This window comes from Heptranchias perlo, chromosome 12 (genome assembly GCF_035084215.1).
Source record: "Heptranchias perlo isolate sHepPer1 chromosome 12, sHepPer1.hap1, whole genome shotgun sequence".
Lineage (NCBI taxonomy): Eukaryota > Metazoa > Chordata > Chondrichthyes > Hexanchiformes > Hexanchidae > Heptranchias > Heptranchias perlo.
Window position 1 is genome coordinate 17,256,866 of NC_090336.1, and position 23,277 is coordinate 17,280,142.

The 23,277-nt window shown below is 43.8% G+C and overlaps 1 protein-coding gene across 1 annotated transcript in view; it reads right to left on the reverse strand.

Moving 5' to 3' along the window:
- The window catches only part of ptdss2 (phosphatidylserine synthase 2), an 85,613-nt gene that overhangs the window by 53,326 nt on the left and 9,010 nt on the right, over positions 1–23,277 (reverse strand). The window contains exon 2 of the mRNA XM_067993706.1: positions 6,475–6,576. Within this exon, the coding sequence (XP_067849807.1) occupies positions 6,475–6,576 (102 nt within the window). The remainder of the gene's footprint in view (positions 1–6,474; positions 6,577–23,277) is intronic.

Sequence of the window (23,277 nt, forward strand, 5' to 3'; positions counted from 1 at the left end):
GACCACCTGCCAGCTAATATAGAGAGGCCTCGACATGTATCTGAATGGAACTTTCCCCATCAAGATGGATCTTAGTGACCCACATGCCAATTTGGGCACAGGGAGTTTGTGCCACTTAGAGCAGCAGAACACATCTGGATCTCAAAGAGTCCATATTCTTTTTCTTACAGTAAAATGTGGTATTACAGTTAATAGCAATATTGGTGGCGATCAAGAGTTCATTTAAAGGCATGTTTAAGACTTTACAGAAATCCATGCAAAAAAAAAAATTCAAAGTACCATCCACAAACATTTGATTGTTTTTTATTCATTAGAAAGGGTGAACACAACTTTAATCCAAAAAGTTACAAATGACCTACACAGGTTAGCTCAATTGGGGAATGAAAATCTACTTCAACCTCAATATGTAGTTCTGCATTCTGTTTATACCCAAAGTGTTTGGTTACATGTTTATACTTTATCTCAAGTTTTGGTTCATAGGGTAGGAATGTAATGACTTCAAACTCTGAAGCAAGAAGGGAAACCCACAAGGATTATACAAATCAGAAACTAATATTTTTGGATCACAAATACGAGAAAATAAATACACAGATTTGCTACACTTCTGGCATGAAGAGAAGAATTTTTGAGCACAGGTGATTTCCAGGAATTCATACTTATGGAAATAACTGTCTCAACTCAGCAGACCCGATCAAATATCTTCTATTTAATAGGTTGGCTGAAATAGAAACTTCAACTTTGCAGAATCTTCCTCAAATACAACAACTACTTGCATTTATATAGAACTTAGGAAAATGTCCCAAGGCGCTTCACAGGAGCGTGACCAAGACAATAAGTGACACCAAGCTAAAGGAGGAGATATTAGGACAGGTGACTAAAAGCTTGGTCCAAGAGGGAGGTTTTAAGGAGCGCCTTAAAGGAAGACCTCCCCTCCCCCCACCCCGTGCTTATAGCCTCTGCTCGATTTATTGCAGTAATCTGATTAATACTGTCCTTGCTGAATAATCCCGCTTTAATGCTCTAACGTCAACTGAAGATAACCTTTTAGTGATACCAAATTGCTAATGTATGTTTTAAAAGACATTTTGTTTATCTTATCGCCAATCTTTTTTGTGCACTAAAAGGCTTTAAGGCAATCGGAGGTGAAGACACTCATGCAGAGCAGCTTTCACCAGCTACATGCCATGCCACAAAGTTATCGATCAGATCTTTAGAAGCACTGTTTCACTGTGGATTAGTGGAGTGAAGGTATGAAAGAATAAATCAGTTTCCCTCCAGAGTGAGTACATGGTCATTCAACTAGCAGCCGCAGGCCAAAGTGAACCATCGACTGGGGCAACAGAAGGAAAACTAAATCGCAACAGTTAATTCTGGGACTCAGAGCTATAATCAGTGTCTGTGTTTTAATAAGAACCTTTTTTATATATTGAGCCACTTTCATAATTGAAAAGCGTTAAAATAAAAATGCAGCCACCAATATCGTTATGTTCCCACAAAGCATTCCTCCTCACAGTTTACCGACTCCATTGCCAGCATATTAAATGCTACCGATGTATTAGACTGTTCCAGGCCCTCTCACCCTATGATCTTATAGACCAAATCAGCAGCATTTGTCTATAACATCAGGGCACCAGTTTTGTTGTTCCGTCGATAAATGCTAATCTGTCTGCTCATCATGCAAGTGCACGTTAAGTTGATATTTTTCCCAACTTTTGGAATTGCAATAGTAAAACAGTGGCCACGCATCAAAAAAGAGCAAAAATGTAGTTCACGGTTACACAGTTGAATGGCTGCACAAAAATAAACTGTTTGCACCTAGGTACAAAAGGAGTCAATGGTAAGCCAAGGCAAGAAAGACAGAAAAATAGGAACAAAGGGATAAAATGGTAAGCAAACGCGAGGAAGGAAGAACAATCCCAGGAAAGGGTGATTCATTAATAAAAGTTGGAATGTTTATTGTTGAGACAGTGAAATGACACCGTATAGGAGAAAAAAATGTTATCACACCATTAGAATACATGGTGGGAGAAATGTTCCATCGCATGCAACTTCAATGAGTCAGGGCATGGGCTGCATCTTTTTGACAAATTACGTCCGTCAAAAGATAGTGTTAATGCATGCTCTTTAGTATAGTTAAAAATGCTCAAAAAATATCAGACTGTGTATTCACATTTCAGCAACAAGACTGACACTCAAGACTAGGAAGAATATAAACCCACTCATGATCCAGATACGACCTAGTGGGTCTCCACAAGGTTGCTTTTCCACATGCACAAATAGGAATCTAAGGAAGCAAAATGTTTTTGTTTCTCTTTTAAAAAAGTATGTAAGGGAGATAAGTACATCAAAACATGAAATACTTCTTATAGTAATGCCCACCTTCCCTCTCATTGGTTAACTAAACTAAAATATATCCATTTTAGATTCTGTTTCACTCCCGATCAGCATTCTGTCTGCCCTGCATCTAAGCAAAGGGAACCTACTTCCATTTTTGTTCAGGAACAGATTACTGTGACCTAGCTATACCTCCCACACTTAAAATGGAGCTCAATCAGGTTTTATTTAATTACTCACAAAAATCAGAAGCTTGTTGCTTGCACTACTAATTAAATGCATTCAATGAGGCACAAAAACAGTTGAGCACAATGACTGCACAGATGCACTTGGCAAAGTGGAGGGGGGAAGGGAGTCGAAGAAATGACCACAATGCAAAAATGTGCACACGCATGTGTGGAATGTGCAGAACAAGGGAAAATTAAACCCTAAAAAACATTTATATGCAGCAACTTCAAAACAGAATTGTTTATATCTAATTTTATTTATTCACAACTCAAATCCAATCATTTTGACACAGTTGAGTTTTAATACACCCTGGATTTATATCTAAGTAACTGAGTGGGATTACCTTAAATTTGCAGTGTTGTCAACCGTTCGTCCTTCAGTATAGATGTCATTACAAACTAATGACATGAAGTGCACAACCAATTGCTCATCGGTACACCCATGGCAGCAAAACAAGAAAGAAGAAACTGGAATAAAAATTGCCTCGATAACTCAACCTTATTTTAAAAGATACATGAAAGTGGTCTGAAGGCAATATTCTCATTCCAAGATGTACATGATCATCACAAACTGATTAAGCTTGACTCTTGAAGTTTATTGCATCACCTGAATATCAAAGCGAGATTCTGGCCTTGTACATGATCCATTATTGTTCCCTACATAAACTCCAAAACAACGCATTTTTACAACAACTATTTAAAATTATGGGAGAATGTAATTATTCATCATCTGATCGGTTACTACAGTTCAGGATGCAGTGACTAACTTCTGCCGCCATATGTAGCCTGCACTGTCCATAAGCAGGAGGAATGCAGCTCATCAAAAGGTCAAGAATGAGTCAGGTCTATTTACCACACAGGGAAAAGCCAGTCCTTTAACAAGGCCTGAAGGTTCATCACCTTCCTCAACAACTGCTGTTGGAGCGGGTTTCCAACCTTCAACCCTTCAAAAAAACCCTAACTTCATTATCAACCTTGCTCAATATTCTTCCAGAACAAAATTGTTACTGAGTCAGAAGATGAAACAAAGATACAGAACATAGCTGCCACAGTGAGTTACAAAGGCTGCAGGCTTTGTCAACATACTGAGAGTTGACAGCATTTGCTTTACAAGCTCATCAGGCTATCTCCATCGAAGTTGTCTACACAGAACTTAAGTATTGAAATAAAGACAGAGCGCAATATTGGAAGACACACTCATGGTGGAGAATCCAGGACAAGGGGGGCACAATCTTAAAAATTAGAGCTAGGCCATTCAGGAGTGAAATAAGGAAGCACTTTTTCCACACAAAGGGTAGTGGAAATCTAAAATTCTCTCCCCAATAGGCTGTGGTTGCAGGGTCAACTGAATTTTCAAGATCGAGATCGACAGGTTTTTAATCAAATAAGGATATCAAGGGATATTGAGAAAAGGCGGATAAATGAAGTTGAGACACAGATCAGCCATGGTCTACTTGAATGGTGGAACAGGCTCGAGGGGTTGAATGGCCATAGGAAACATGTTCCTATGTTTCAATGTTCCTTTGATTCTCTACTTCTCTCACCTCCCCCCTCCACTTTTTCCAGTGCAAGTGAATAACCTGCTCCCAACTTTTTCTGCTGAGTTTGGGCCAAAACATAGGAACCATGTTCAATAGTGGCCCTGTGGAAATTCCTTCTCGGATTTTCTCTTCACAAGCAGTGAAGCTCAGATGGTGGAGAGGGAGGGAGCAGGAGGAGAGGAATCAAACATTAGTATATCCCACTTTATGGCACTCAACATAAATGTAACAACACACCCAACTTACTGCACAAACTTCCCATTTCATTATACCCCTTATTTTCTCTTGGCATAGTGCATAAAATTCAGCTTCTTTAAGACCACCATCTTAACATCAGCTCCAAAGACTGATTTGTGTTACAAACTAAGTAATAATGAATTATGGTTCGAAACAAATGGACAGAATTATTACTGTAGCATATTGAGCTATTTTAAATCGTATTGAATAAGCCCCAATAGTTGAGGGGTCAATTGTTTGTACTGCATATCGAGGTTGAGTGGTAGAAAAACTAGTTAGGACAGCACACAATCTGCTAGATTAAGAAACGCCTGACTCAACCACATTCATTAGGAGTTACACCTTTGCAGGTGCTGACCAATATTGAATATTTCCTGTCAAAATACAACAAGATAATCACTGTGCTCTTTAAAGATCAAAAGGAATTGACCAATAGCAGAGTTTATTGTTACCAGTTTAATGCTTTTACTGAAATTTTCTTAAACACAGGTCCTCAGATCTCAAGGGGTAAAGGCCTTACTGGCCTTCACGACGTGGAATAAACTGAATATTCCACGGATCTCAATTGTGCTTTCTGTTCATACAACAGAATTTTGTAACCAAAAAAAAATATTTGAGAAACTATCAGCATTCAGTAGCATCATGTGAAGCACCCCAGCAGCTGCACTCAAAACTTTGAGGAGCTCAGCCTGTCCTCTACTCGGGCAATAAACTTGATGTTGTACAGTTGTGTATAACTGAAAAGGAGCAGTATCTGCAGCTTATTGACACTGAGAAAGATTTTTAATGATTATGTTCAAGAAAAAAAGGAAACAGAGTCTGTAGATTCAGACAAGTACAGAAGAGAACTGAGTGGAATCCACCCAAACTGGCAGATGGAGAAGTCCACCCTCCTAAAAACTCCACTTACTGTACCAACACTCAGCAAACCACTCCACGTGGTACTCCCCACTGCAAGGTGTAACTACCTGAATATCCCCTAATCCCCACCAAGATCCACATTGATGTAAACTTTCCAAGTTCCTACTCGTAACGCTTAATACATAGATCAAGAATCTGCATTTATGTGGTGCCTTTAACATAGAAAAATGTTACAGAGCGGTATAAGACAGATGTCAAGCCAAAGTAGTAGAGATCAGGACATGTGGCCAAAAGCTTAGTCAAAGAGCTGTGTTTTAAGAAGGATCTTAAAGGAGGCAAGAAAGGAGGAGAAGCAGAGGAGTTTATTCCCGATAGTGGTACCTAGACGGCTGAAGATACAGCCGCCAAGGGTGAGACAAAGGGAAGGGGGTTGAATAAGAGGCAGAGGAGCAGAGAGTTTGGGGAGGTGAGGGGGAGGGGGGAGAAGTGGTTGCAGGGCTTGAGGAGGCTAGAGAGAAAGGGAGGAGCAAGTCTATGGAGGGATTAAACACAAGGATGAGAACTTTAAATTTGAGGCATTGGAGGACTGGGAACCAATGTGGGTCAGCAAAGACAGGGGTGATGGACAAGTTGGACTTGATGGGATACAGGCAGCATTTCATGCGAAACGTCTGTTCATTGCCAGACATCTCAGCCACCCAAATCGTAGGCTCCGTCAGCAATTATTCTTATTCCCCAAGCAATGCTCCCCACTAGCATATTGGCGACTTTCAAAGATCTCGTTTTGGGAGAGCAATACCAAACCAGCCTCTCTGCACCGCTGTCCTGCGTCTCCAATCACCTGTTGATCCATGGGAGCCCGACTCAAATGCACAGAAGACCAGCTCTCCATTTTCCAAACAAGCCTCCAAAGGGCTTACAGGAAGCCGGAGTCACAGATCACTTTAAATGATTCTTCAATTTAAATTTTCCCTTCTACCATTGTGAAGAGCGAAGTATATAATTTTGAAGAGGGTCTATATTAAAATACATAAAGTTGTGGACTAAGTGTACCACCTGCAACTCAGAGATGGAATAGAGCTTGTGGACCTTGCCACATGCAACTTCCGTCACCCGACCTGCTAAATCAGAGATGAGCACAGCTCTGCCCAGCATTCTTGAGTGATTTGAAAGGGGCAAGATATGGAAAACTGAAAGTAAAATTTGTGATTGCAGCTGATTTCACCACTGAAGCGGAATATTACATTAGCTGCTTGCAAGAAGCCTCCACTTACCTCTTAATATTATAGGCGGTGTCCTGAGGGGTTTCTTCCAACAGAGTAACATAAACCAGTGCACAAGTGAGGATGAATAACACGGTCAAGGTGTGAGCTCTCCTGCAAATAGAAATAAAATTACTGGCTCTTAATAAACTTCACAAAGCTGAACTAACCCAACTGATAATACCTATGTAGAAGTAAAACTACTGGAAAATATTTCTAAATCAAATTAAAAAAACACCCTGTTCATAACAGTGCCTAGTTCAATTTCAAAGGAAGATACATTTCAAATCAATTACTTTTGCTACAAAAACTACTTACTATCAAATTAATTCAGAAAAATGTAGAAACTGTCATCTGCACTGATTGGAGTTTATTTTTAACCTTTTCTTGCCAATTGTCTCCTTGTGTCTCAGTAACCAGAAATAATGCAGTTTGATCAGAGCTCTACATAATTTTAGCATAATATCCTCCAACTATTGCTCCACTATTCCATTTGTTTTGTAGATTGTTGCTCCAGTGACTGAACATGTTAACCATAGAATCTATTAACACCTCTAGATACAGCTCAAATTCACCTGTAGCTACTTCAGCATCATACATTGCTCATTTTTCTTCCAATGTGCCCACTTATTTCTACTAAATTTCACATGCACGAATTTAATCTGCCACTATTACAGACTTTACTTGGTTCATTTTGTACGTCACTGGCTGCTTCGCTAGGTTGATCCCTCAGTTTAGTACTTTGAATTTGATTAATTTGTATTAAGTTTAGAAACAGTATAGTTCCCCAATACCGAACCCTCGGCAATCCAGTCAGTACTATCTTCGTCCCGCTTTCCTCTCGCTCTCCTTACCCCCTTTCAGCGCTTCGGCCAATTACTTATTCACTTCCAGGTTTTACCTCGAATCTGCATCACTTTTAAGCCCTCGAATGAACGAGTTGGCGAGATCAACCTGAGCTGCTAGGGAGCGAGCTGAGAGAATTTGAAGCCGATCCAGACAGCATAGCGCGGTCATAGCACGGTGTTCAGTTCAACACTCAGCCCAATGCTCTCAAGTGAGGTTAACCAAGAAAGATTCAGGAGGGAAAAGTCTCAAATCTTCACATTAGGCAGCCCAAATTGACCAATTTTTCTCACGAGAAGCCAGGGATTTCTGATAAAGGATCCCACAAAAGCATTAACTTAAACATTCTTCTCAGATGCAGAGTGCCCTACTGTGTATTTCCAGCATTTTCTGTTTTTATTACCATTACATTAACAGAGACTAAAAGCCTCAACAAAAGTCAGACAACTAAAACGCGCTGCCTTGGCACTGTAAGCACGCACCCCGTGGGGAAAAGCAGCCTCACACACTATGACCAGCCAGCTAATAGTCCTCAAAACAGACTCCTTTTTACAGTTACAAGCTATTTTTGACAACTGAACCAAACAGGCCTTGCCTTGTAGGAAAATGGTTATATCCAGTAATCTCGGGAGGGCCAACTGAAGGGGCACAATAGATCTATTGCATTTAAAAAAAACACTTCACTGTAGCAAGAGCACAAAAGCATATTCATGCTCCACCAGCCAAGACTGCTGCTCCCCCTAATCATCCACCACCAGATACAGCTAGTCCAGGCTAGAGTTAGGAGAGATTTAACTGCAGGATTTCAGCATATTTTTGAATTTAAGTGGCAAGTGTGGATAAGAATATCAACACACATTTCATATTCAAAGATGTTTTAATAAAATAGTGGTGCAATCAGTGACTCAAGGATGGAAAAAAAAGTACTAAAAATCTGTGTAGATTAAAAGAAAATAAATACTTTATACCATTTTAACTCTACTAAAATACAGCAAAAACACAGATCCCAATGGACAGAAGCATTTCAGTTTCTTTCACCTGTATTATTAGACAGCAGGAAATACAGAAAATACGCACTGACTGTAATACTGAAATGCAGCAATAAAGTTGTCAGTATTCAAGTATATTGGATCACGTTTCAGGTATGGGCATTTACTTCAGACAGAGACGAGCTGTATGTTTCCAGGCACCTGGAGTCTTTAATTTTCTTTTAAATCTGTCATTCACATCTGCCAAACACACAATGTAATATTCTGTGTATATTAGACATTAGGCCTCAGACAAATTCCACAATCTACTAGTTCTGCAAATGCAGCAAACCAGAAATGTGAGCAAACCTGACAGAAATCCCTCCTCTTTCCCCTTTCTCCCCATGAAACTGCCGACCAAGGTGATTGTGGAAATCCTTCAAAAAGTAGATGCGTCAAGAGAAGTATGAAGATGGTAAAGAGGGTACGTTTAACAGGAAATGTATATTTAGTATAATATTATTGCTTTGCCCTTTATGCATGAGTACAATGTTACAAAAATAGAAACAGAAAGCAGAAAAGTTTTTTTTAAAACTGTTAATGTTAGTAACACACCCGATTTTGTTAGAAAATGTGTGGTCCTGCAGTGATGTTTAATACTGTGTATAACACCTCTCACAACTAGTCAGACCCTAAGTGGGGATCCCACCAGTTATACTTGAATGTTAATTTAAACAAATATGCAGAACTCTGCTAGAGCCGCAAGCTGCAAAATATCCTAGAGATTTATTCTCAAATATTGTTCTGCAGATTGCAACTGCGAACCATTTATACCCCTGCCAAACTTTGCATTTGCATTATAAAGAATCTTAATTAACACTCACATTGAGATCCAAGTACATTATTTGGCTTTGATTCCAATGTCACCAGATTGTCCCCATTTTAATCTCAACGATATGTCTGGCAAGCTTCACCTGGCTTAACTACTTCTACTTGAACAGGTTGAGTCGGTACAAGATACCAGAACCCACACTAGCAAAGCAAAGAAATATAAATTCATGTCACATTCTGAGATTCATGGATACCCGATGTTATTTTTTTTTGCATATAAACTGCATAAAAACATAGATTCTGTCTTTCTGCAAAAGGTACCACTGAATGTGGCTTAAAGGGTTAAATTATGAGGACAGGTTGCATAGACTAGGCTTACATTTCCTCAAGTATAGAAGATTAAGGGGTGATCTAATTGAGGTGTTTAAGGTGACTAAAAGATTTGATAGAATAGGTAGAGAGATATTTTCTCTGGTGGGGACATAACCTTAGAATTAGAGCTAGGCCGTTCAGGGGTGATATCAGGAAGCACTTGCACACAAAGGGTAGTGGAAATCTGGAACTCTCTCCCAAAAAGCTGTTGAGGTTAGGTCAATTGAAAATTTCAAAACCGAGATTGGTATATTTTTGTTTGGCAAGGGTTTTAAGGGCTACAGAACTAAGGCAGGTAGATGGAGTTAAGAATCAGATCAGCCATGATCTAATTGAATGGTGGAACAGGCCCGAGGGGCTGAATGGCGGAACAGGCCCGAGGGGCTGAATGGCCTACTCCTGTTCCTATGAACACTGCCTTTTCTCAAAAGCAAACCGCAATTCTGCTCACCAAGTTTTACTGACATTTTTCAAATAGAATTTACACTGTTCTACCTTTAGCTACATCGTGTTCCACACTTAGATACATCACTATACACTGGCAAGTATCACAAGACAGTATAGAACAAAACAGTGATAATCATCTGTGGTGCTCCAAACTTGAAGCATAATCTTAGTAAATTGCCATTAGTAAAACTAAAAGAACAACAGAAATTGCTGGAAAAAGTCAGCATCTGTGGAGAGAGAGAGACAGAGTTAATGTTTCAGGTCGATGACCTTTCATCAGAACTGGAAGATGTTAGAGATGAACAGCTTTTAAGCACGTAGAGAGCCAGAGAAAAGGGGGCAGGGAAAGAACAAAGGGGAAGGTCTGTGATGGGGTGGCGGGCAGGAGTGATTAAATGGCAAAAGGAATGATGGTGCAAGGTACCAGAAAAATTAAACTGTGCATTTTAAACTAATATCTTTTTTATACAGTTTAGTCCTAGTTACTTTAGCCCAGTGTTGTCCAATAGAAATTGCTGACTAGCCACAGGTGTGGCTACGGAGACACCATTTTAGCCACATGCGCTAATTTCAGTAAAAAAAAACTTACAAACAATACACGTAAATGTACTTCACGTGTATATTCACTTAACAAACATCTACCACCATTTAGTGTGACACTCTGCAGTCTTTCTTTCACCAAAGTTTAGAATTCTGACACGAATTTATCAGACACAGCACATCTTAGAGCAGCTTCTAGGTTTTTGTCCAGCAGTTACAAGCAGTACTTTGACTTTATCAGAGTGACTGCAGCAAATGTTGACTTGCACAACGAGACGTGCCAGACCCGCCTCTGTTCTCCAACCGGAACAAGGCTGGATGCTGCTTGCCCATTGCCATGATGTGCCACGTTGAAGCTGCTCATAATGGTCGGGTTTGCTTTCTTCTGATGGCCTGGAGACGTTATTACGATTGGTCGAGCTGATCACGATGACAACTCCCCTCTCCATACAATGTTGGTGGTGTTTCCACAGTTCTGAAGTCCAAAATTTACACCCATGTTACACACCATTTTAACAGTAGCCAGGGAAGCAAAGTACACACAACAATCAAAAAGCACACTCACACTCTGCTTCTCATCTTACCATTTTACCAACAAATGCACTTGAAGTGCATATAGACGCAATGAGATCACATGCCCAATGACGGTGTCTATTACTCATTTTTATTTACTTATCAAAAATGCAATGTGGCTAACGTATTGGACAACACTTATGCTAACAACAGTGAATGCCAGGAAAGTAAATTAGAAAAGTCAAAAGTGGAGGATCTGTATGGCACTGACACCAACTGGGGCCAAAGCCACAGAACATAATCACAACTGTTCAGCTGTATGCAGTCCTCAACATAACCTTCACTGGGCTGAACCCAATTCAGATGGTTTCTCTGCAATTCAAGCTACATTATCTTTGGACTTGGTTGGATCTTGCCTGTGAAGGACGTTAGCCTTTTCTCTACACCAACAACTTGCATTTATAGAGCACCTTTAATGTAGTAAAACGACCCAAGGTGCATCACAGGAGTGTAATCAAACAAAATTTGACACCGAGCCACATAAGGAGATATTAGGACAGGTGACCAAAAGCTTGGTCAAAGAGGTAGGTTTTAAGGAGCATCTTTAAGGAGGAGAGAGACACACACAGAGGTTTGGGGAGGGAATTCCAGAACTTAGGGCTGAGACAGCTGAAGGCAAGGCAGCCAACGGCAGAGCAATTAAAATCGGGAATGCGCAAGAGGCCAGAATTGGAGGAGCGCGTAGCTCTCGGAAGGTTGTAGGTCTGGAGGAGGTAAGAGATGAGGAGGGGCGAGGACATGGTCAGATTTAAGCTCTAGACATTGGGCTCCCAATGAACTCTTATCGCCTGCCTTCCTTACTTCTCAACACCGTAATACTGTTTCTTCTCTATACCATTTCAAATCAAATCTGATTTTAACTCCAGCAGCTCCACTTCTACCATCAGACATTGTGCAACACATTCTCAGGTTCTCCTGGCAGTACTAAGGCCACTTCTACCATCGTACATTGTGCAACATATTCTCAGGTTCTCCTGGCAGTACTAAGGCCACTTCTACCATCAGACATTGTGCAACACATTCTCAGGTTCTCCTGGCAGTACTAAGGCCACTTCTACCATCGTACATTGTGCAACACATTCTCAGGTTCTCCTGACAGTACTAAAGATAGGACCTTGCTGCACCACTTGCAAGCAGGAGATATTACAGGCAAATATGCTTGCTATGCTCAAGTGTACATCAAATGCAAAACTATCTTTAAGGTGTGTCTTCATTTAAATTTTCCAAATAGAGTTTGCATTAGCTTGTTGTTTTTTGACCAAAATCGAATGCAAAACATATGCTGCGTGCAAAATAACGATCTGGCTTCTGATTCCAAGATCCCCAATAATGTAGCTGGGGTGATCGCGGAAGCTCGAAAGCTTTGTTATCACACACTTATTGACTGCTGGGTCTTTCCAGGAAACTCATTACTCAATATAACACTAGATCAAAAGTGTTGAAACAAATTTCTTGTGTTGTTAGACATTCTGCTCAAAATGCAAATGTCAAAGTTCAGCAGTTTTGGGATTTCATTTGTCGCACATTTTTCAGTAGCTATCAGCAACAGTTCCAGGCTCACTGTTGTTTCAGGTCGAGTTTCTACTTATTTCCGGAAGAAAATGCCAGGATATTTCAAAACAAAGTGCACAGCTGATGGCTACACTGAGCTTATGAAAATCAACTTTTTCAAAACTACTTAACGACGACTTCAACTGGCACCTATAAGAAAGCAAAAATTCCACAGTGTTTCACTAGGGAGAACAAGAGACTAAGTAGGAAATAGGAGGAGAGTTAAGGAAGATGACCAAAGGTGTGGTTGAAGTGGAAGCTATTAAGACAACTTGTAGGTGGGCATAAATGTAGGAAGACAGAATGGTTTAGGAAGAGTCCCAGAGCGCAAGGATAAGTAAATAATGGGCGGGTGGCTAAACAGCAAAGTAGAAACATAACAAGAATATTCTAACATGATTGAATGAATCCTAACAAGTCTGATATTATGCTGAGGTTAGTTATCTTTCAGATCACTTAATTCTGCTTTATTAGCAGTGGTGTGGGTGGTCCTAATGTTCTACTCCAGCACACGCTACTGGAAGAGGTTAATCAAATCCTGTCATACACAAAGTAACCAGATATCATCTCTTCAATTTCATTTAGTCCTGGCTTCATCCCAGAACATAATCACTCATTCAGACATTCAATGCTGCCAAACTTTTTAGTGACAATAAAAGAAGCTGACAAGTGCTTTTAGAAATTGTCAAAAATATCAACCCAACCATGTAAACATATCAGAACCCCACTTGATTTATCTTACTGGAAAGACTAGCCCTGATCATCTTGATTGGGGGAAATTAACATTGGATCTAAATTATCCTATAAACTGTGACTGAACTATATAAAGTATCTTCAGTTAAGTTCCTCCAAATTGGAATATATGTTTTGTGATTTGAAGTTATTGACATGGCAGAAGAATAAATAAAATTGCCTGTGGATTTGTTTGAAAAGGGGGGTCCATTTCTGGTGCACTGCATACTTGACACAGATTACAGAGAATATTGAATATCTGACAGTGATTCGAAGAGTGTAATCTAATTAAAGACTTCAGATGTCAAACCACGAGAGCAAAGTCAACGGATACAAAAACATCAGCTGAATCTGTCAATTGGATTACAGACTTGTAATCACTCCCTGGTATTTTTTTTAATAATTTCAATTCTATGAGAAATAGAGTGGTGGAAAATGAAATAAAAGGGAATAAAGTACAGTCTCCAATTTGTCAGCATCAGCCATGGCTGCTTACTCTAATAGTCAATCCACTCCATGATCTCGATGCAGAACAATATTCATACAAGATTAATGTGCCATTACCATATATTTGTGTGATAATGCAGATTACTAGAAAATTCTAGTCCAATATAGATTATAACAGTAATGTTGAAATTATAGTTATTTAACATTCATTTCCTGCATAATAACTGAATCCAGAAAAAATTCAAAAGGGGACGCCCTCAAATGCCACAAATGACGTGAAAAGTCACGAGTGAGTGGCAAGTTTCTGATCAAAAGAAACATATTCTATTAATATCATGGCTCTTACTGACTTTGTATAATTTTAACTTCCTGAGGGTTAAATTATTCCAATGGCTCTTTGCAAAGCGGTAGTGAGACACAGCCCGAGAAGATCTTAGATTTGTTTCCGCCTCCGAGTTAACCGATTTAAGTCAGAGCATCAGCAGGAGCACCATAACTGATTTCTGCATTCCTGGTCTAAGGAGAAATAGTAGTCAGCAGGACTTCCATTGCTGATCACAATCCAATGATCCTTGCTGGAAAGTGAACATCAGGGAAAAGCAGGCTTGAGATCATCTGTGATGCTACCCACAATAAAACAGTCTTCCAACACGTACATTGTAGGTTCACATATGAAAGATGTCTACTTGAGTGAGATACCAACAGTAGGCTGGTGCCTGCAGAACCCAACGTGAATCAGCGCCTTCAGGAGAGGGAGAAACTGGAAAATTATTTAATTGCTTTATCTTTCATTCTCAGGACGTGGGCGCCGCTGGCAAGGACATCATTTATTGCCTGTCCCTAGTTGCCTTTGAGAAGGGGGTGGTGGGCCGCCTTCTTGAACCGCTGCAATTATTCACTGCAACGCTTTGATACAACTGAGTGGCATGCTAAGCCACTTCTGAAGGCAGGTAAGAGTCAACCACATTGGTGTGGGACTGGGGTCATATATAGGCCGGACTGGGAAAGGACGGCAGGTTTCCTTCCCTAAAGGACATTACTGCACCAGTTGGGTTTTTACGACATTCCAACAGTTTCATGGTCAGTTTTACCGATAGGAGCTTTATTTTCTCCCAGATTTTTAAAACTGAATTCAAATTCCAAAACTGCCACGGTGAGATTTGAGCTCACGTTCTCTGGATTATTAATACAGACCTCTAGATTATTAGTCCAGTAAAATAACCACCACACTACCGTACCTATCATTTGCACCTACAATATTATTTTATGAAGCATGGTAAATTTGTACAGAGACTTGCTTTAGGATTGATATCAGCCCAAAGGATTAACAGGTTGTGATTCCATGGTGAGGATTGGCAAACAGGGTTGTCGGAAGAGTTAGTGTTGAGTTACAGGAGAGGAAAGAGACGGGCATCCCAGTGTACATATAAAATGGAAAAACTGCACCTTATAGGGAAATCATATCGTTTGAACGAGTTGAGACAATATTGCTGTGGTAGTTTTAAGACTGGTTCATAGAGTTACATAGAGTCTACAGCATAGAAATAGGCCATTTGGACCAACTAATCTATGCCATTGTTTATGCTCCACATGAGCCACCTCCTCCCACCCCTGTTCATCTAATCCAATCGGCATATCTTTCTATTCCTTTCTCTCTCATGTAATTATCTAGCTTCCCCTTAAGTGCATCTTTGCTATTCACCTCAACTACTCCTGTGCTAGCACGTTCCACATTCTAACCACTGAGTAAAGAAGTTTCTCCTGAATTCCCTATTGGATTTAGTAGAGACTATATAATATTTATGACCTCTCACTTTTTTTGTGGCCAGGTTGAACAAATTAGATTATAATATCAGACTAATCATGAAAAAAAAATTGAGATTTTATTTTCTTGGAAGTTTTACCTGTGCTTATTTACCTCCTTCTAGAATGCCCACTGCATTTGGTCTGTTGGAATGAGTTGGTTAAAACAGGTCAAATGGCCTGTTCTTACCTAATCATTTACACTCTTTTATAGTTTCTCCTCTTTCATGGTTCCTAAGGTAACAATAAATTTTGGGCTCAGTGGAATAGCATGTGTAGCTTTCTTGGCTTACACCAAACCGCTAGATGACTTGGCAAATGTGGAACCTTTGGGGAAAAACTCTGCTAATCATACCAATTTGTAATATGGTGCCACTGATTTGTACGTTACGACTGTGCTTCCAGTCCCAACTTCTATCAAGCCTTGAATTTGCAGGATTTGCACACAGCATAAATACCGTCCCTTACAATATCCAAACTACATGGATACCATTCAGTTAAGCAACACAACTACCCCAATACTTAAATTAATAAAAGTTGACTAATTGCACTCTCAAAGTAGTGTGCTTGTCTAGAAATTTAAATTCACACATTTTATGAATAAAATTAATAGGAATTATGGAATCTAAAAATCAGCCTTTTCGGTGATTGGGCACAAAATTACATCTAATTCATTACCTTATTTCTGTAAATGGCTTTTAAATGTGCAATTTCAGTATTTATGGTCATGTTTCCTGTCATTAGTAATAAATTTCAGAGAAACTCCAGTTTATTTTGCCAACAGCATTCTTTAAAAGTTCTGCTCTAGGTTCAGGTTTTATTTCTCCATAATGCTTTAGATGGAACTTTTGATTTCTGTAATGTTTAATAATACTAAAGGGATTCTTCCACCGATTTATTGAAAATCTCACACTAAAGGCACTTCTTGCAGTTAAATGACCCTGACGTATCAACAGCCCTGCTGACCACAAATGTAGTACAGAAAAGATGCAGCTACTGGGATCTATACAAGAGGAAATGAAAACATCGCAGTCAGATTCACAAGGATATACAAACAAGATTGAAAAAACAGATGCTGGAGATCTAAAATAAAAGCATTTCCAGAATTTGCTGTTTTATCATGAAGAATGCAGTATTCGATAACTGCACCTCCAAGTTCTCATTACTTTTACACTCTTTCTGCTTCTCTCGCTCTTGCAATCTCTCTGTATGGTTTCATACTTTCTCTGCCCAAGTATTGTATTCTTTCTATCCCTTCTCCTCCATGTCTGTCCATCTTACTACCAACTCTCTCATGTCTCCCACTCTCTGTACATTCCTGTAATAGTTTGTGCGCCTTTCTGTATCTCTTTCTCCCTGTATATCTGCAATCTGCGTGCCTGTCACACACTTTCTTCAATCTTGTCTGCGTATTTTTTAAATCACCGTTTGATTCACTTTGCTGTCTTCTCCTTGCTTATGTTCTTTCAACGCTCACTGTTTCTGTGTAAATCCACTTCTAATTTGCGAGTGGAGTTCACTGTCCATGTCTAATTTCACAGCCGCACAAATGCATTTGCTGAGGAGTCTCAAATTGGAAGGAAGGGACAAGAGCTAAATGAGTCAAGACCTCAGTGTGCAGCCACTCTCAAGAGAGGAGATTCGGGTCAGGGACAGCAAAGAAGCTGAGCAGATTGGGACCTGGTCACACAGGAGAAAAGTGAAGAATGCTAAAAAAGAGAATATGGTAAAAATGGGAAATATAGAGTATTTTTTTAAAATGGCTGCCTTGTGTGTTCTTGCGGAATTGTTGGGATGTGATTTATATTTTTAATTCATTCTTGGGATATGGGCATCACTAACAAGGCCAGCATTTATTGCCCATCCCTAGTCGCCCTTGAGAAGGTGGTGATGAGCCACCTTCTTGAGTTGCTGCAGTCCATGTGGTGAAGGTACTCCCACAGTAGTTAGTTAGGGAGTTACAGGATTTTGACCCAGTGACAATGAAGGAACGGCGATATGTCCAAGTCAGGTTGGTGTGTGACTTGGAACGATTGGTCCTTGCACACAGTCATGACAGGCCAATCAACAACACTGGAGGGGCACTACAATATCACATGCTGACAGACACACAAAACCTTTAATACAGATAAAAGAAATGCAAAGTATTACAAATCCTCAAAATCTGAAATAAAAGCAGAAAATTCTGGAAACAATTAAACAGATTGTTCGCACCTGAAAAGAGAAAAACAGATCAATGTTCTAACGAAGAGTCAACTCCCAAAACATTAAGCTAGCATTTCTATATTCAGAAGCCGAAGGACCTACTGTGTAATTGCAATAAACTTAATGTAGACTGTCAGGTTCTAATTAAGAAATTTTACTTCACGGATTTGGAATGACAGGCCAACATTTGGCCACCCAAATTCAGTCGCCACTCCTTCTGCTTCCAAACCAGATTTCTCAGCTAATGTAATACTGATTTTTTTTTTAAGATGCTACATATCTGCTCATCTTCTATTCTAGCCCTCAGTTACTATTCCTCCATTCCTTATAGAATCAGAAATCTGGGAAACTTTTTTGGGAGGTTAAATCTGCTTTATGCTTTCAATGTGCTGGATGAAGATCAAACCGTGCATCAGCTACTCTGTCAGAACTAATTTCACTGCAGTTCAAATACCTGGCAACAAAGTGATCAAACTGCACTCCTAAAAACCACTCAAAAAATAGAAAAGTAGCTTTTAGAGTTAAAACTGCAGGCTCAATAACTGAAGTGCTTTAATTGCAGGGGCTGGGTAAAGAGCAAGTAGCTAACCTGTTCTAAAGATGATTAGGTTACAAGAAATTCAAAATTTATATTGCAGACAGATAACCAGAAGTATGTGCGCATATCCAAGGAGCTATTCTCTACCCTGATCCTGGCGATCACAGATCAGAGTGAAACATGGCAATCCAAATTTCCACTCCATCGCGATTACTAAAACCTAAACACCTTCAAAACTGGTCATGGTATAAACCTTAATTCCTTTCCCCTATAGGTAAAACTACCCTGTCAAGAAAATTATGGCTCACTCTAGCTTTAATGAGATTTCTACATCAGCGTTCTAATAACTCAGGCACTGAAACTCAGCTTTCAAATAAGCCAAGGTGACTTTTACATGGCATTTCCAAGTAGGTTCTGGAATAATCCACCCTGAGATTTAATATTGAGTTTACGTTCCACGTGTTTCATAGGTTAATAATACCTCTTCCAGTGTCCACTGGCCCAAAAAGTAGATACCAAACTGCTGAAAGAAGTTCTCGTTCGGTCTGGAGTTTAGGTGACCAAAAATTACATTAAATATCACGTAATGGGGACGCAAAAGAGGTCCCTGCTGGAATCTGAAGCTGGCTTAAGAAAATCAGGCCACTGAGTAGCTGGCTATTTCTAAGAAGTTGTCTACTTATAACAAGAACAAAGAACTGCAATTAACTTGTTGCAGTGTCCCTCACAGCATGTTGGTTCCTCACTCCCATCTCACTGCACCCTCACCGCCTTCTTAACCCTTTCGTCTTGAAGAATTGACTCACTCCAGCTGCTCAGAATCTGGTCACTGTGCAAAGACCTTCAAATGTCAACCTCAACAGGAAGGACAGGTAATCTGATTCTTGGAGCAGACGGCAGGTACAGAAAACACAGCCCCACCCCCTCACCGAATGTAATAGCTTCCTCTGGGCAATCGCATCCCCAGGGGCGTTCGAGCACCCCTTTGAGATCTGCCCTCACTCTTCCCAGAGTAATCAAAGCTGCCCCCCACCCCGGTCACTGGGATATTGAATGCCCCCCCCCCAATCACTCCAGGGTAATCACAGTCCCCTGTGTCCCTTTCCACCCCACCCCCCCCCAATCACTGGGCAATCTCACCACCCCACCCCCCCCCAAATCACTGGGTAATCTCAGCGGCCCCCCCCAAATCACTGGGTAATCTCACCCCCCCCCCCAATCACTGGGTAATCTCACCCCCCCCCCCAATCACTGGGTAATCTCACCCCCCCCCCAATCACTGGGTAATCTCACCCCCCCCACCAATCACTGGGTAATCTCACCCCCCCCCCCAATCACTGGGTAATCTCACCCCCCCCCCAATCACTGGGTAATCTCACCCCCCCCCCAATCACTGGGTAATCTCACCCCCCCCACCAATCACTGGGTAATCTCACCCCCCCCCCAATCACTGGGTAATCTCACCCCCCCCCCAATCACTGGGTAATCTCACCCCCCCCCCCAATCACTGGGTAATCTCACCCCCCCCCCAATCACTGGGTAATCTCACCCCCCCCCCAATCACTGGGTAATCTCACCGCCCCCCCCCAATCACTGGGTAATCTCACCCCCCCCAATCACTGGGTAATCTCACCCCTCCCCCCAATCACTGGGTAATCTCACCCCCCCCTCCAATCACTGGGTAATCTCACCCCCCCTCTCCAATCACTGGGTAATCTCACCCCCCCCCTCCAATCACTGGGTAATCTCACCCCCCCCATCACTCTCAGCCCCCTAACCCCCCAATCACTCTCAGCACCCCCCACCCAAATCACTGGGTAATCTCACCCCCCCCTCTCCAATCACTGGGTAATCTCACCCCCCCCTCCAATCACTGGGTAATCTCACCCCCCCCCCCATCACTCTCAGCCCCCTAACCCCCCAATCACTCTCAGCACCCCCCACCCAAATCACTGGGTAATCTCACCCCTCCCCCCAATCACTGGGTAATCTCACCCCCCCCTCCAATCACTGGGTAATCTCACCCCCCCCCCCATCACTCTCAGCCCCCTAACCCCCCAATCACTCTCAGCACCCCCCACCCCAATCACTGGGTAATCTCAGCCCCCCCCCCCCACCCCAATCACTGGGTAATCTCACCCCCCCCCCCCATCACTCTCAGCCCCCTAACCCCCCAATCACTCTCAGCACCCCCCACCCCAATCACTGGGTAATCTCAGCCCCCCCCACCCACCCCAATCACTGGGTAATCTCAGCCCCCCCCCCCCCACTCCAATCACTGGGTAATCTCAGCCCCCCCCCACCCCAATCACTGGGTAATCTCAGCCCCCCCCCCCACTCCAATCACTGGGTAATCTCAGCCCCCCCCCCCACCCCAATCACTGGGTAATCTCAGCCCCCCCCCCCACCCCAATCACTGGGTAATCTCAGCCCCCCCCACCCACCCCAATCACTGGGTAATCTCAGCCCCCCCCACCCACCCCAATCACTGGGTAATCTCAGCTCCCCCCCCACCCCAATCACTGGGTAATCTCAGCTCCCCATCACTCTCAGCCCCCCGCCCTTCAATCACTCTCAGCAACCCCCCCCCCCTCAAATCACTGGGTAATCTCAGCCTCCCCCCAATCACTCTCAGCAAACCCCCCCCCCAATCACTCTCAGCAAACCCCCCCCCCCCAATCACTCTCAGCAAACCCCCCCCCCAATCACTCTCAGCAAACCCCCCCCCAATCACTCTCAGCAAACCCCCCCCCAATCACTCTCAGCAACACCCCCCCCCAATCACTCTCAGCAAACCCCCCCCCAATCACTCTCAGCAAACCCCCCCCCATCACTCTCAGCAACACCCCCCCCCCCATCACTCTCAGCAACCCCCCCCAATCACTCTCAGCAACCCCCCCCAATTCACTCTCAGCAACCCCCCCCAATCACTCTCAGCAACCCCCCCCAATCACTCTCAGCAACCCCCCCCAATCACTCTCAGCAACCCCCCCCAATCACTCTCAGCAACCCCCCCCAATCACTCTCAGCAACCCCCCCCAATCACTCTCAGCAACCCCCCCCAATCACTCTCAGCAACCCCCCCCAATCACTCTCAGCAACCCCCCCCAATCACTCTCAGCAACCCCCCCCAATCACTCTCAGCAACCCCCCCCAATCACTCTCAGCAACCCCCCCCAATCACTCTCAGCAACCCCCCCCCAATCACTCTCAGCAACCCCCCCCAATCACTCTCAGCAACCCCCCCCAATCACTCTCAGCAACCCCCCCCAATCACTCTCAGCAACCCCCCCCCATTCACTCTCAGCAACCCCCCCCATTCACTCTCAGCCCCCTAACCCCCCCCCCCCATTCACTCTCAGCCCCCTAACCCCCCCCCATTCACTCTCAGCAACCCGCCCAATCACTCTCAGCCCCCTAACCCCCCCCATTCACTCTCAGCAACCCCCCCCCCAATCACTCTCAGCCCCCTAACCCCCCCCCATTCACTCTCAGCAACCCCCCCCCAATCACTCTCAGCTCCCTAACCCCCCCCATCACTCTCAGCCCCCTAACCCCCCCCATCACTCTCAGCCCCCTAACCCCCCACCATCACTCTCAGCCCCCTAACCCCCCACCATCACTCTCAGCCCCCTAACCCCCCACCATCACTCTCAGCCCCCTAACCCCCCACCATCACTCTCAGCCCCCTAACCCCCCCCATCACTCTCTGCCCCCTAACCCCCCCCAATCACTCTCAGCCCCCTAACCCCCCCAATCACTCTCAGCCCCCGAACCCCCCCCCATTCGCTCTCAGCAACCCCCCCATTCACTCTTAGCCCCCTACCCCCCCCCATTCACTCTCAGCAACCCCCCCCATTCACTCTCAGCCCACTAACCCCCCCCCCATTCACTCTCAGCAACACCCCCCCAATCACTCTCAGCCCCTTAACCCCCCCCCAAATCACTCTCAGCCCCCTAACCCCCCCCAATCACTCTCAGCCCCCTAACCCCCCCCAATCACTCTCAGCCCCCTAACCCCCCCCAATCACTCTCAGCCCCCTAACCCCCCCCTCAATCACTCTCAGCCCCCTAACCCCCCCATTCACTCTCAGCCCCCTAACTCCCCCCCATTCACTCTCAGCCCCCTAACCCCCCCCAATCACTCTCAGCCCCCTAACCCCCCCCCCCCCCAATCACTCTCAGCTCCCTAACCCCCCCATCACTCTCAGCCCCCTAACCCCCCCCCAACACTCTCGGCCCCCTAACCCCCCCCAATCGCTCTCAGCCCCCTAACCCCCCCCAATCGCTCTCAGCCCCCTAACCCCTCCCAATCGCTCTCAGCCCCCTAACCCCCCCCCAATCGCTCTCAGCCCCCTAACCCCCCCCAATCGCTCTCAGCCCCCTAACCCCCCCCATTCACTCTCAGACCCCTAACCACCCCCAATCGCTCTCAGCCCCCTAACCACCCCCAATCGCTCTCAGCCCCCTAACCCCCCCATCACTCTCAGCCCCCTAACCACCCCCAATCGCTCTCAGCCCCCTAACCCCCCCATCACTCTCAGCCCCCTAACCCCCCCCCAACACTCTCGGCCCCCTAACCCCCCCAATCGCTCTCAGCCCCCTAACCCCCCCCAATCGCTCTCAGCCCCCTAACCCCTCCCAATCGCTCTCAGCCCCCTAACCCCTCCCAATCGCTCTCAGCCCCCTAACCCCCCCCCAATCGCTCTCAGCCCCCTAACCCCCCGCAATCGCTCTCAGCCCCCTAACCCCCCCATTCACTCTCAGCCCCCTAACCCCCCCCCATCACTCTCAGCCCCCTAACCACCCCCAATCGCTCTCAGCCCCCTAACCCCCCCCAATCGCTCTCAGCCCCCTAACCCCCCCCAATCGCTCTCAGCCCCCTAACCCCCCCCCAATCGCTCTCAGCCCCCTAACCCCCCCCAATCGCTCTCAGCCCCCTAACCCCCCCCATTCACTCTC